Source organism: Eurypyga helias, unplaced genomic scaffold (assembly GCF_000690775.1).
Source record: "Eurypyga helias isolate BGI_N326 unplaced genomic scaffold, ASM69077v1 scaffold32872, whole genome shotgun sequence".
NCBI lineage: Eukaryota > Metazoa > Chordata > Aves > Eurypygiformes > Eurypygidae > Eurypyga > Eurypyga helias.
Window position 1 is genome coordinate 1 of NW_010237228.1, and position 13,591 is coordinate 13,591.

Here is a 13,591-nt window from a genome sequence, read left to right on the forward strand (position 1 = left end):
GCCTCCCCCAGCTCGGCGTGGGGAGTCTCCCGGTGCTGCCCGGCCCGGTTGGGAAGCAGGGGCTGGGCCTGCGGGAGGGCCTTTCCGTTAGGCGCCGGGCGGAGGCCTCGGCGGTGCGCGCGGCCCTCTGAGGTAAGCACCGCCTCGGGCGTTGAGGGCCCGGGAGGGTTTGGGGGGCTCGGGGCGGGCTTCCGCTTCCTCTCCGCAGGGTAAGGGGGTCGTAGCTAAAGGGGGGTGAATGCTTCTAGTGTGCAGTACACCTCGAGCGTGCCCATTTCCCTGGAAAACGCCAACCAGTCATTACTTAGTTTTCAAGTAAGGTAATCAACGTTTCTATTGTTCAGCCTCTGAGTCAACTGGCATTTGATCCTTTCAGAAGGAAGCCCTGACATGCCTTCTCAAAACAGCTCCCCAGCCTATTGAAACACCGTGTGCGACAGGTATATACATACAGTGATGATTGAATCGTGGATAACGAAAGTACCAACGTTTTGAAGAAAGTACAATCTGTAAATCCAGTGACAGGATGCGTGGGAATGGTTCAAAGCTGTGCTGTGGGAGGTTCAGACTGGACATGAGGAAGAGGCCAGTCAGACGCTGGGACAGGTTTCCTAGAGAGGTGGTTAGTGTCCCAAGCCTGTCAGCGTTTAAGAGGTGTTTGGACAATGCCCTTAACATGCTTTAACTTTTTTGGTCAGCCCTGAAGTGGTCAGGCAGTTGGACTGGGTTGTTGTAGGTCCCTTCCAACTGAAATGTTCTATTTCTGTTCTAAATCTGCCAGTCGTTGAGGTCTTTGTGCATGAACACCAGTGACGTTTTCCCAGTTTGATCCTGCTTATGCTGTTTTAGGTGAGAATTGTCACTGGAAACTTGAAGCTTACTGTTTATATTATTGTGCCTATGAGTTTTGTTTAGCATTATGAAACCACCTACAGAAGTGCAGGTAACAAAAAGATGATATTTCTGTTCTAAATCTGCCAGTCGTTGAGGTCTTTGTGCATGAACACCAGTGACGTTTTCCCAGTTTGATCCTGCTTATGCTGTTTTAGGTGAGAATTGTCACTGGAAACTTGAAGCTTACTGTTTATATTATTGTGCCTATGAGTTTTGTTTAGCATTATGAAACCACCTACAGAAGTGCAGGTAACAAAAAGATGATGCTAAGTTGTCTATAATTTACATTTTCAAAGAGCTTTAGCATTCAAAATAAAAAACTGCTGCAATACACTGTACGGTAATTTGAATTGAACTTCCTGAAGGCCTCACTTTCAGCAAAATCACACAACAGTGGTTGGAATTGTATTTATGGTAATGCTGAACGGTTGTAGTTATCCACATTATCACCCATTCTCATTGTGTTTGGTTTTGGGTTTTTTTTATGCTGTTTATATTAACACATTTCAAAAAATTAATCAAGGTCATGACAAAGTTAGAGGATGATCCTGTGAAAGCGAGTGTTTGAAGTGTTATAAAGAATGGAAGAATATGAAGTGTTGAAAGTACTGGGAGAAGGATCCTTTGGCAGAGCTCTGCTTGTTCATCATAGAATCAGTGCCAAGAAGTATGCAATGAAGGAAATAAGACTTCCCATGGTAAGCATGAAATGTACATCACTCACCCATTGCTTAAAAAATAATTTAAAAAAATCATGATTGTGGTTCTATTTTTGAAATGCTGAACATTTTTTCTGATAATTTTGTGTATTATTAGCCATATTGCGTGATATGGCTACTATCTATGTCTGAGTCAATGTTGTTGATAATAAGTAAAGTAGCAAAATCTGATCTGTTTCAGAAAGTGCGTGGTTACATAGGGAGACACTTAGAATGAAACCCCTGTTCTCCTGATGCCCTTGACTGTATTCCCGTTGATTTTGCTAGGATACAAATTTCAACCAGTTGTTTGGGTTACCTTCTCTGAACTTAGCTAAGTAAAAAATTTGTAAAATGGGAGGCACTGGCTTTATCGAGGCTCAGTTAATACCTGGGCACTTGGCTTACCTGGGCCTTTTTTAATTTGCTAAGTTCCTGCAGTGTAGACTGTCAGCTGTGTCAAAGTCAGTGTGTGGTGCTTTGTTACATAATTCTGTGCTTTTTAAAATAGAAAATGTATTAACTGCATAAGAAAATATCCTCTCAAAATAAAAAGAAAGCAAACCCCCAAAAACCTGAAGTCTTCAGCTAGTAATAAACCGTAGATAAAAAAATGATGGGGTTTTCAAGTTTCTGAAGTACTTCTTAAAATAACCATGGAACAAGACTTAAAAATATTTTACTTTTGGAAAGTGAGGTACATCGTGTGCATATATGACAGTTCATTAGTGTGACATTTATATAAGCATGCTTACATTTTCAGTCTTCATCCGGTGCAGAGAACTCTAGGAAGGAAGCAGTTCTTTTGGCTAAAATGAAACATCCGAATATCGTTGCCTACAAAGAATCATTTGAAGGTAAATATAAAAACTTAAAATACCTTTATTTGTTTGAAGTTGCATACTCCTGAGGGATCAAGATTACTTTTTTCTTGTTGCTTATAATACATGTTATAAACAAAATAAACGTTTATTGTAATATATAATACAGAGCATGTAGTTGAAACTTTATAGTGAAAATAATATACTTACCCCACTAATGAAAATACAAATTATTCTTAAATTACCTAATGTTTAGCTGATGGACATCTGTATATAGTGATGGAGTATTGTGATGATGGAGATCTAATGGAAAAGATTAAACACCAAAGAGGAAATCTGTTCCCTCAAGATACGGTAAGAAAACACATCGTTTAGAACCAAGGACCATGTAAACTGAAGCACCTAGCATCTCATAAAACAAATCAGAGATATACAAACACCTTGAAGTCCCTTAAATGAAACAAAGACATTTATAGATAGAATAGGAACGTTATTTCTTTGGTGATTTCCAGCAGAACAAGATGAGAATTGGACTGAAAGGAATAAAAACCCAATTGCTGACTGTATCAGAGAATTATTCAGGCAGTGTGAAAAACAGGTTCAGGTTGGCATGCATAAATTTATGCAATTAAGTAAGAATTTAACACAAACTTCAGCCAGAATTCAAAGACCAGTAAGAGGTACTGCAAATGAAAAGTAAATAAAGCATGCTGGTAAGATAAATGAAACTAGCCAGAGGTCTAAATGCTTGCATTTTAAGTAGCAATTACATGTTTAACCCATGCAGCATTAACGCTGTTTATCAGAGAGGCTATGAAGTTGTTTAGGAAGTCCAAAGTAACGTTGTAGTGATTGAAAACTACTTCCTGCCGCAGTTACAAATATCATCTTGGTTAAAATGGAAAGACGGGAATCCTCACCTAGTCTAGCATTTGCATTGGCCCAGCATCTTTAAGAACTTCTATTTGTACTTTTAAAAAGAATACATTTCCTTTTAGAAACAGTATGGTTATTGCAGTGTGGGGTTTGGTTTGGGCTTTTTTAATTTGCTAATTTACTGTGAAATCTTAATTATCTTACTTCTAAAATGACCATCAGAGAAAGTGTTGTTTTTTAATCTGTTTGTAAAGTATTCATTATATACAACACTGAGCTGTGATAATTCTTAGTTACTCTCTTCAGATCCTTCACTGGTTTGTGCAGATGTGCCTGGGTGTGAAGCACATTCATGATAAACGTGTGTTGCACAGGGATATCAAATCCAAGGTGAACAGAGCAAGTTTTGTTGCCAATAATAAATTCTCTTCTGCATGCGAAAGTTCAGCTCCCTCTTCCATAATTTCCTGTTACTGCTACATGCTGTGTTTTTTTATTTAGGCTTAAGAATATAAAGTAAACGAAATTGTTGAGTGTATGGGTTGACATAGTATTGTGGGCATAAACATCATCTAAGTATAGCTATACCCTTCATATCCGCCCTGCTGACAGCACCAGGTGCTTGTGACAGACTGCTTGTAATTTAAAACAATAACAGAATTATAAAATATGTTCTGAGAAAATACGTTATGAGATAAAATATGTTATGAGAAGCAAGTAAAAGGAAATAGAATCATAGAATCCCAGAATGGTTTGGGTTGGAAGGGACCTTAAAATATGTTCAGAGTATGCAGTTTGTAAATATCTTGCCTCTCATTTTTTCTTTCTTACTCTTTCCTAGCAGAAAGATAGAAATTCACAATAAATTGGGACCTCAGTGGTTTGAGTACAGCATAGAGATTGTGGCATTTCTAAGCTCTCATTCTTCCTCTGCTGTTGATGCTGAGGCTTTAGGCCCATGTAACCTTTCCACTACCCTTTAAACACAACATAGTTCTTAACTAACTTTTTTTTTCTTGGTAGAAGTATTAGGAGAAGCAAGTAAAAGGAAATAGAATCATAGAATCCCAGAATGGTTTGGGTTGGAAGGGACCTTAAAGACCATCTAGTTCCAACCCCCCTGCCATGGGCAGGGACACCTTCCACTAGACCAGGTTGCTCAAAGCCTCATCCAGCCTGGCCTTGGACACTTCCAGGGATGGGGCATCCACAGCTTCTTTGGGTAACCTGTTCCAGTGCTTAGAACATAAATAGAAATAGAAAGATAAGAAATCAGAAGTGATTTTCACTGTTTTCTGTATATGCAAACTGCAGAAATGTTTCCTAGAGGAATATTTAAATGTATTAATCTATGCTTTTGAAATACAGAATGTCTTCCTCACTCAAAATGAAAAAGTCAAATTGGGAGATTTTGGATCTGCGCGCCTTCTTGCACAGTACGTGAATATCTCCACTGATCTCAGTGGTGTGAAGTTTGATTTTACTATTGATAAATAGTACCGAGTTCTTAAATCACTACTTTTCATCTGGCTTTTCCTCTTTTCAATAGTCCAGTGTCATATGCTTGTACATATGTGGGAACTCCTTATTACGTACCTCCAGAAATATGGGAAAGCATGCCGTACAACAACAAAAGGTATTTGTGTTTTCAGTGCTCACAAATAATGCCTGACTGATGTATGTCTTCTTATTGCTGTCTCAGTCTGACTTTGTGGTTATCCGTATTTGGTTTGGAGAAGATACTGAGCTGAAGAATATTTAGAAAGACATAATTATAGTATTTTTTAAGATGAAAAGGCATAAATTCCTCTTTACTTGGTAACTGAGAGTACAATATCTTTAAAGTTTGAAGACTGGTGTGCAGACCTCTCTGGGCATTTAGCAGAGTAGGTATATACATACAGACATGTATGTATGCATGCACTTAACATATGTACATGTTTATGTCTTTTTGCTGGTCTAGTTTTTTTGGCTGATCCTATTTTTTAAGCTCTTCTTGTCAGTCCTGATATTGTAGGGATAATGGCTACAGAACTGATGACTTAAATTTATAGAACCCAGTTATTCCAGTCAAGAACTTACAAGTGCATCTTCACAGTACAGTGTTTACAGCTTCCCCCAGACTCCAAAATTCTGACATTTTATATCCCCTCACCTAGATCTGTTCTGGGACCCTAATTTTACCTGAACCAACTGATTCATTTTCCAGAGGAGGGAAGAAACCTTCTAGCGTTTAAGTTTTTTTCTGCTCCTCTTGCAAGAAAAGCATCAGTTGCTTCTTGTGCAGGTGGCAGTACTCACTTTTGGTGGAAGATGATGTTTTTTTTCTCAGTAGGGGAGAATTCTTATTGGCACAGTCAGAATTCCAGCTCTCAGGATTAGGACTGTGTGTCTGCCATCTGATGTTATGGGTGATGGAATAGAAAGGCTTTCAAGTGCAGAAGGATAAATATTGCTGCAGAAGATTGCTCGAGTCATTCTAGGAATAAAAAGCCAACTACAGTTGTGTGACAGTTGTTCTTTTTGACATCAGGGTGGGGTAAAATAAGCAAGAGTTTTGTATTGGAGAGGTTAAACATACAATTTTATTGTCTTTAATGGTTACTTACATTTATTTTTAGTTTCTTCGATTCAGTTATGTACACATAATGAATTCTACTTTTACTAGGCAGGATATTCAATTGTAATTTTTGGTTCAAAATTTCTCATCTTTCTGTATACCTACAGTGATATTTGGTCTCTGGGATGTATTCTGTATGAGCTGTGCACTCTCAGACATCCGGTAGGTATAGCTTTATTGCTAGCAGAAAAGTTTTGGAATTCTTTAAAACTTAATTAGCAGTTAGGCGTAGTTTGATGGATTCACAGTCAATTATATATTTGACTGATGTGCTTGCTGCTGCTTCTGAAAGAGGGAAGTATTGCTCCACACTTCCCATCCCTCCTTCACTACATGCCTTCTGTTTTTCAGCAGCTCTTGATACCTATTGGACTCTTCTGTAAAACACTCTATTTTCTAAATTGTTAGGAAAAAAAATCTTTTTTTCTTTCTTGGTTAATTTTCCTCAGTATCAGTGAAGTGATCTGGGCCATTTCTTGTAGATTTGCAAGAGGATATTTGTGCCTTGAAAGGCTACTTTTGATGACTTTTTTTTAAAAATCAGTCTGCCTCTTTCCGGGCTTATAGTTTTCACTCTTGCAGTTTGATTCTGATCTCAAGTATATGAAGTAAAGGAGACTTAAGATGATCCAAATTTTCTCAATGCTGTATTCCTACAAAAATAAAATTTGAACGATCCTATATTTATAGGAGTAACTCCCACCCGGTTTCCAGCTGTTCAGGTTATTGTTTGCAGTGTCCATCATTATTTGGTTTTAGTCAAACTTTTTATGCAAACTGTGATGCTTTCATTTTCAGCAAATTTAATTTCTGTCACTGTTGACATAAATGCTTATGTCAGAGCCGTATAAAATATAAGGGAAAGTTAGTCATGTGTTTGCTCAGGGTCATTATTCCACAACTCTGAATTATAGCCCTGAAACAGTCAAACTGAGAGACAAAGCAGTATGGTAATAGCGAGCCTACATAGATAAATAAAATACATTTTTATATAATAAATATTAAAGTTACTCTTAAATTATGTCAGTTTCTTTCTACCTTACGCTTAAACTCTGTGCTCTAGTGTTAATTTATTTTTAATGCAGTTTCAAGCCAATAGCTGGAAACATCTCATCCTTAAGATATGCAACGGGTCCTACAATCCACTGCCATCTCACTATTCCTATGAACTTCATTACTTAATAAAACAGATGTTTAAGAGAAACCCTAAGAATCGTCCATCAGCCAGTACTATTCTTGCAAGAGGTTGCTTAGCCAAACTTATCAAAAATTATTTGCCTTCTGAGGTACAGTATATTCTTGGTCTTTCTATTTAAACAATAGTATCTACATTTTAGACACTGAATCAGTTTCTTTTGTGGTTTGTTAGTGTATGACAATATGAAATAACAGTGTTGTGTAGATCCTACTCTAAAAGCCATAAATACAATTGCAGACTTCTCAGCAAGCTGAGTTTTTAGAAGGCTTTGTTTTGAAAACAGAAGCTGAATATTGACATGATGCTGCTAAAATTACTTTTAGCTGTTCCCTGTAACAGTGCTTTTGTATAGTAAGTCTGTTCTTAACAGATAGCATATACAGTAATTGGGCAACAGTTAAATTGGTACGGTATTTGCATCTCTTCATACATATTGCAGATGACAGATGAGTTTGAGCAGGTATTAAAGGAAACCAAGAAACATGCAGCAAGACCAAAGGGTAAGTCAGCAGTATTTTTCTTGATGTAAGGAATGACAAAATTACTAGCAATTGTAAGATCTTAAATACAGATATAAGTCATTAATACTACATGTTCAAATATACTTCTAAGTATTTCAAAATCTGGTATTGAACTTGTATGGAAAAATGCCTGAAGGGCGTGATTATGTTCCAGCATGAGAAGTACAGTGCAGAGCTACAATTACATATGCAGTGAGTCTTAAGACTTGTGCTAGAATTAAACCTTTCAGTATTAAAATGAACAAAACTTCGAGCTGTTGCATATATTTTAAATATGACACTGCTTTCTTTCCCAGAATATGGTGAAACAAGCTCCTTTCATTATTTAATTTTTTAAGAGAATGTTGGATTTTTTTCTTCTGCATAAATTCAGCTACACAAAAATGTACATATTTGGAACCTAATAGTAGAGGGAGTCCCTGTTGAGAGTGAGCTACTTTGACAGAAGTGTAAAGAAGCTTTCACATAATTTTCATTGCTTGGTTCCATGTTGTTGCTGTCATACCTCTGGGATACCACTTTACCCCAAATGTTTGCTAAAGCTATTAACTCTTGAACCTGTTCCTTAATGTATCAGGTAATGTCATGGAGAGTAGAAGGTCAAATAATAAGAAAGAAAATAGGGTAAGTATTCAAATATAATATTTGTATTTTAGTAATTTAGAATGTTCTTATTATGTAAAAGTCCATATGGAAAATTATTACTGTGCTAAACCAGAGATCGCCTACTAGGTCAGCTGTCACCTGTGTTCAGATTGCAGAGTTTTCCTGGTGCATTTCCCACCACTCCAACTTTTTGAGGTTTCTCACATTTAGTTTAGCTCCAAAGTGGATTTCCTTATAGCCTCTGAAAAACGAAACAACACCATACCCCAGAAAAACAACAGAAACCCAAAACAAAACACAAAGCCCACCCTAAAACAAAAAAAGAAACAAAAAACCCCCCAACACTCTCACCACCTCCCTGCCTCTGGAAACACCCTCTTCTGTTTTTCTTGGGATACTGCAAAAGAAATGATGCGTTTGCTTTAGGGACACATTTTGAACATGCTGCTGTAGAAACAGTCTAGTTTGGACATAACTGTCACCAGGCTTTAGGTCCAATATGAGATTTCAGGTGAGGAGACTTAGGTCACAGGTGGCCAAGAAGTCACCTATGAGTACATTATAGCACAGCCTGGCTTAGCTATATTGAGTATATTTTTTAAAACATGTTCCCAGTAGGGCTTTTTTTTCCCTTTCAATAGAGCTATTAAAAGAATATTTAACAATATTTAATATGGGAAGCTTAATGTTTTTGTGCATTTTGTTTTCCCTAAGAATATGAGGCATTTATATTGCTACTGTTCTTAAAAGTGAAAAAATAAACCCACAAATTACATCAATTGGCTACATGTGTGCTTAGTTTCAGAAACTGAGATTGTCTGCCAAAAAAAGGGCACACAGCACTGGTGAATCACAGAACGGTTTGGGTTGGAAGGGACCTTAAAGATCATCTAGTTCCAACCCCCCTGCCATGGGCAGGGACACCTTCCACTAGACCAGGTTGCTCAAAGCCTCATCCAGCCTGGCCTTGAACACTCCCAGGGATGGGGCATCCACCCCTTCTCTGGGCAACCTGTTCCAGTGCCACGTTCCTGCTTTGTTTTTCTCAACAACAAGGATAATGATTAATACAGTCTTTATTCTTTTAAAGCAAAGTAAAGATGAAAGAAAGCATAGCCCCTTAGAGAGGCACAATATTACTAAGGATTTGAGTGAAAGCACAAAGGAACAAAGGAAATCTGATGAAGAGGGTAAGTTTTATAGTTTTAAGGCCGATGCATTTCGTTCTATGTAGTGATACCTAAATGTGAATGATCCAGCCGTTGAAACAGGTAGAGCATACCAGTCTGCATCTAGAGAAAACTGTGCCACTGTCTGTTACTACTGCAGTTATATTGATTCTTACTGCTCGTCTGAGATTTAAAACCAAAGAATTAATTAAAAAAATAGCGGCCAAAATGTTTTTAAAAAGAATGAAAACATTGGGTATAAAGTAAATATTTGGGGAGCTCTTACGCTTGTACTCACAGAATCCAGCATGACTGTTAGTGAAGTGCTGTACACTTAGAACTGGTTTGCATGGGTAGAGAATCATGTTAGATGCTGCTTATCATCCTTTTTTTTTTTGTGTTGCAATTACAGTAGAAACTTGCGACATCCTCCCAGGAATTACTGATTTGTCACATCCCCATAGGAAGCAATGGGAAAAGAGGATATCCAATACTGTGGTGGATGTCCTGGAAAATGCTTCCTTGCTTTCTTCCAGTTTTACACGTGAAGAGGCTAAAGGTAAGATTTAATTAAATGTGGTTTTAATTCAAGCAATATCAGTGGTGCTTTACACCAAAACTTTACAGTGCATATTTAAAACGATGTACAGAACACACCAAAAGTCCGCTGTGCTGAAGGGAATTTCTTAGTGGTCTTGTGTGACAGGAGGATTGCAGAGAGTGATGAATGTCACTGATAACATCAGCAGCCCTAAAGTTGTTATCACTAAGAAATTATCCTGCCAACCCTCCTCTTCATATGCCGTTTGTGGGGGTAGCACTGAGGAGTTTATTTGATGCAGAGTGCAGCTGCCTTTCTTTCAAGCACACCTCTCTGTGTCGAGAGGTCGGCAATGCTGCAGATGGAAACATCTGGAGTCTTCCTGTGTTTCTGTCTAGAATGTGATCTTTGTAATCCGCACTGCTAATGCGGTTTTATCTAAGCGTGTTTATGAACGGTTTTATGCCTAGGTGGCTGTGTTAGGAACTACAGTGAAAATAAGCCACGCAAGCAGTGGAACAAGGAGACTCCTCAGACCCTGATGAACATTCTCAGTAACGCAGATGTCAGCTTAGCATTTAAAACGTACACCGTTTATAAACCAGGTAAATCCCCAGTTTGTGGGTAAACAGTTTCGAGTTCGTGTCACGACAGGCTGGTTTGGGTCTTTTCTTTAAAGTTTACCAGCTGAACTGTGGATTTACAAAACTCCAAGCTGATAATTCCTGAGTGATTGTACACCTCCGCTACATCTCTTTATGAAGGACTTTTCTCTTGCGGCTCAGTCGCGGAATGAGGTCGTGACATAAACGCAGTGCCCATAGAGCCGTGCGGTCTCCACCCTGCCCAGAGGCACAATGTACGTGTTAGGGAGGCTATAGCCCCACCAGGGAACTCCACCTTCACTAGGTCAGTGGCGCCCTGTTTTGCAGAGAGGGTGGTAAGATGGCACAGCTAAAGATACCTGTATTCTATAGACAGGCACAGCCACAGACTTGCTCCGCACTTCAGTTGCCCCAGTAGTTTATCTCCCCGCTTAAAACAGGTAACAGCTTGTACTGGAATCTGCTAAGAATTGGGGACAAATCAGACAGACTGCATTGTATTTATATTTTTAATAATTTTATTTTTTTTAAATAAAGGATTTTGGTGACATTTTCATTTTTATACTTTCAAAGCCTCTGGAAATATACTTAGAGGTCCACTTTCCGATGAAACGGATGCCTCTGACGAAGTAGATGGTGAACATGAAGCTGTTGTCATGAATTCTGAGACACTTGAGCCTAGATCTGATGAAGACGACACGTATGTACAAATGACATCCTTGTATTTTTGTTTGCTTTGGTTCCTTAAAGTGATTTTTCCAAAAAGATGTTCCCCTGAAAAAAAAATCAGTATTTTTCTCAGCATCTAAATCCATCCCTGTCTTACATAATGATATTGGCAGAACTCAGAGGGTTGTGATTGGCGGTGCAGAGCCTAGCTGGAAGCCTGTGGCTTGTGGGGTTCCTCACGGGTCGGGACTGGGTCCAGTCCTGTTTAACATCTTCATCAGTGACCTGGATGAGGGGACAGAGTGTGCCCTCAGCAAGTTTGCTGATGATACCAAACTGGGAGGAGTGGCTGGTAATGCCAGAAGGCTGTGCTGCCGTTCAGCGAGACCTGGACAGGCTGGAGCGTTGGGCGAAGAGGAACCTCATGAGGTTCAACAAGGGCAAGTGTAGGGTCCTGCACCTGGGGAGGAATAACCCCAGGCGCCAGTACAGGCTGTGGGGTGACCTGCTGGAAAGCAGCTCTCTAGAGAGGAATCTGGAGGTGCTGGTGGACGGCAAATTAACCTTGAGCCAGCAATGTGCACTCGTGGCCAAGAAGGCCGATGGTATCCTGGGGTGCATTAAGAAGAGCATGGCCAGCAGGTCGAGGGAGATCATACTCCCTCTCTACTGTGCCCTGGTGAGGCCTCACCTGGAGTACTGTGTTTAGTTCTGGGCTCCCCAGTTCAAGAAAGACAGGGAACTACTGGACAGAGGAGGGCTACGAAGATGATTAGAGGACTGGAACATTTCCCTTACGAAGAGAGGCTGAGAAACCTGGGTCTGTTTAGCCTGGAGAAGAGAACACTGAGAGGGGATCTCATCAATGCTTATAAATATCTAAAGGTTGGGTGTCAAGAGGGGTGGGGTGAGACTCTTCTCACTGTTGCCTAGCCACAGGACAAGGGGCAATGGGCACAACCTGGAGGACAGGAAGTTCCACCTGTATTTGAGGAAAAACTTCTTTACTGTGAGGGTGCCAGAGCACTGGAACAGGCTGCCCAGAGACATGGTGGAATCTCCTTCTCTGGAGATGTTCAAAACCTACCTGGACGTGTTCCTGTGTGATCTGCTCTAGATGAACCTGCCTTGGCAGCAGTGTTGGACTAGATCATCTCCAGAGGTCCCTTATGACGCTGGCTATTCTGTGATTAAAGTTTAGTAGCTTTTGCTATGTTACAGGGTTTTTTTGCTATATTTATGGTTACTGATGGTGTTGATGTTAAACAGGTTGCTTGTTATCAGCAGTTTTTGTTGATGACTTTGCAAAAATGAGATGAAATTAGGTCCACGGTAAAGTGCAAAACCTTCTTGCTTGAAACATCTTTGTACTCCGACCTTGAAGTCAGATAACCAGTGGCAAATCCACTTGCTGGTGGTATGTTTGCTGTATCTGTGTATTCTTCTTCCCACTCTCTCATGCGTAGTGCAATAAAATGCTATTTATCGAGGCATTTGTAGAAATTTTTTAACTTCTGTGTTCTGTTTATGTTAGTAACCCACGTTTCCTGTTCGTGAACGAGCAGAGTGTGCATCAGCAGCTTCTGAGCAGAAATAGTGTGTTTTACAGATGTGTGTGTGGTTGGGGGGGTGGGAGGGGTATCTCAAAATCTCAGTTTATGAGATTGTTTACTTTTGAGGCACGTGGAGAAGCACTGCTTAGGCACGTGTTGCTGCAGTTCAGCTGCAAGCTGTTGATACCAACACATTTGCAGTCTCTTAGTATATGCATTTGGTTTTGCTTTTGATAAAACTTATTTGGGTAAATTTGACAGAGAAACACGATCCATTCGTGACCCACAGTGGTGCAGGGAAGAAGTCTGTCATGTTGGTATTCTTAACGTAATTTCTCCTAGCTGTAGGGTAATTTTAAGGGGGAAAAAAAGGCAAACCAATATTTATAAAGTTTTATTTTGCGTTGTAAAATTACGTTTTGAAATCTGTTTTTAGGGACTTTGAGGAAGATGACCCAGACTGGGTGTCTGAACTGAAAATGGTATTGAAACACAGCGACTGAAAACTTGAATTTACCTACGGTAACTGAAGTTAGGCTGGCCGGTATTTATAATCCATGGTGTTAATAGAAGTAGTTATTAATAAAATTAATTTGGTCAAAAAATTCCGAGCGTGCATGTTTTCTGTATCGCAAAACCGGGGGTGAAAAACGCGTAACAAGCGTTTTAGCTGGAACACTCGCCAATACTCGGTGTCTTTGGTGTCGGTAGTAGCTTTGTAGAGTCGTGCAGTCAGAAGCGTTAGCGCTGCCCCCTCGTCACGCTTCAAAGGCAGACAAGGCTCCTCCCGGCGGGGCCGCGGGCCGGGACCGCCCCGTCG

General features: G+C 39.7%; 1 protein-coding gene across 1 annotated transcript; it reads left to right on the plus strand.

Annotated features, from left to right (window-relative positions):
* Positions 1 to 1,472: 1,472 nt before the first annotated feature.
* On the plus strand, positions 1,473 to 13,253 carry NEK3 (NIMA-related kinase 3; the record flags this gene model as incomplete). Its single annotated transcript, XM_010147387.1, has 15 exons — positions 1,473 to 1,592; positions 2,356 to 2,449; positions 2,670 to 2,767; positions 3,596 to 3,679; positions 4,658 to 4,725; positions 4,839 to 4,925; positions 6,017 to 6,071; positions 6,995 to 7,195; positions 7,547 to 7,618; positions 8,220 to 8,252; positions 9,325 to 9,424; positions 9,816 to 9,962; positions 10,415 to 10,549; positions 11,123 to 11,288; positions 13,208 to 13,253. Coding segments are annotated over exons 1-15 (1,503 nt in total), but the record flags the coding sequence as incomplete, so codon positions are not given.
* Between the last annotated feature and the right edge of the window lie 338 nt (positions 13,254 to 13,591).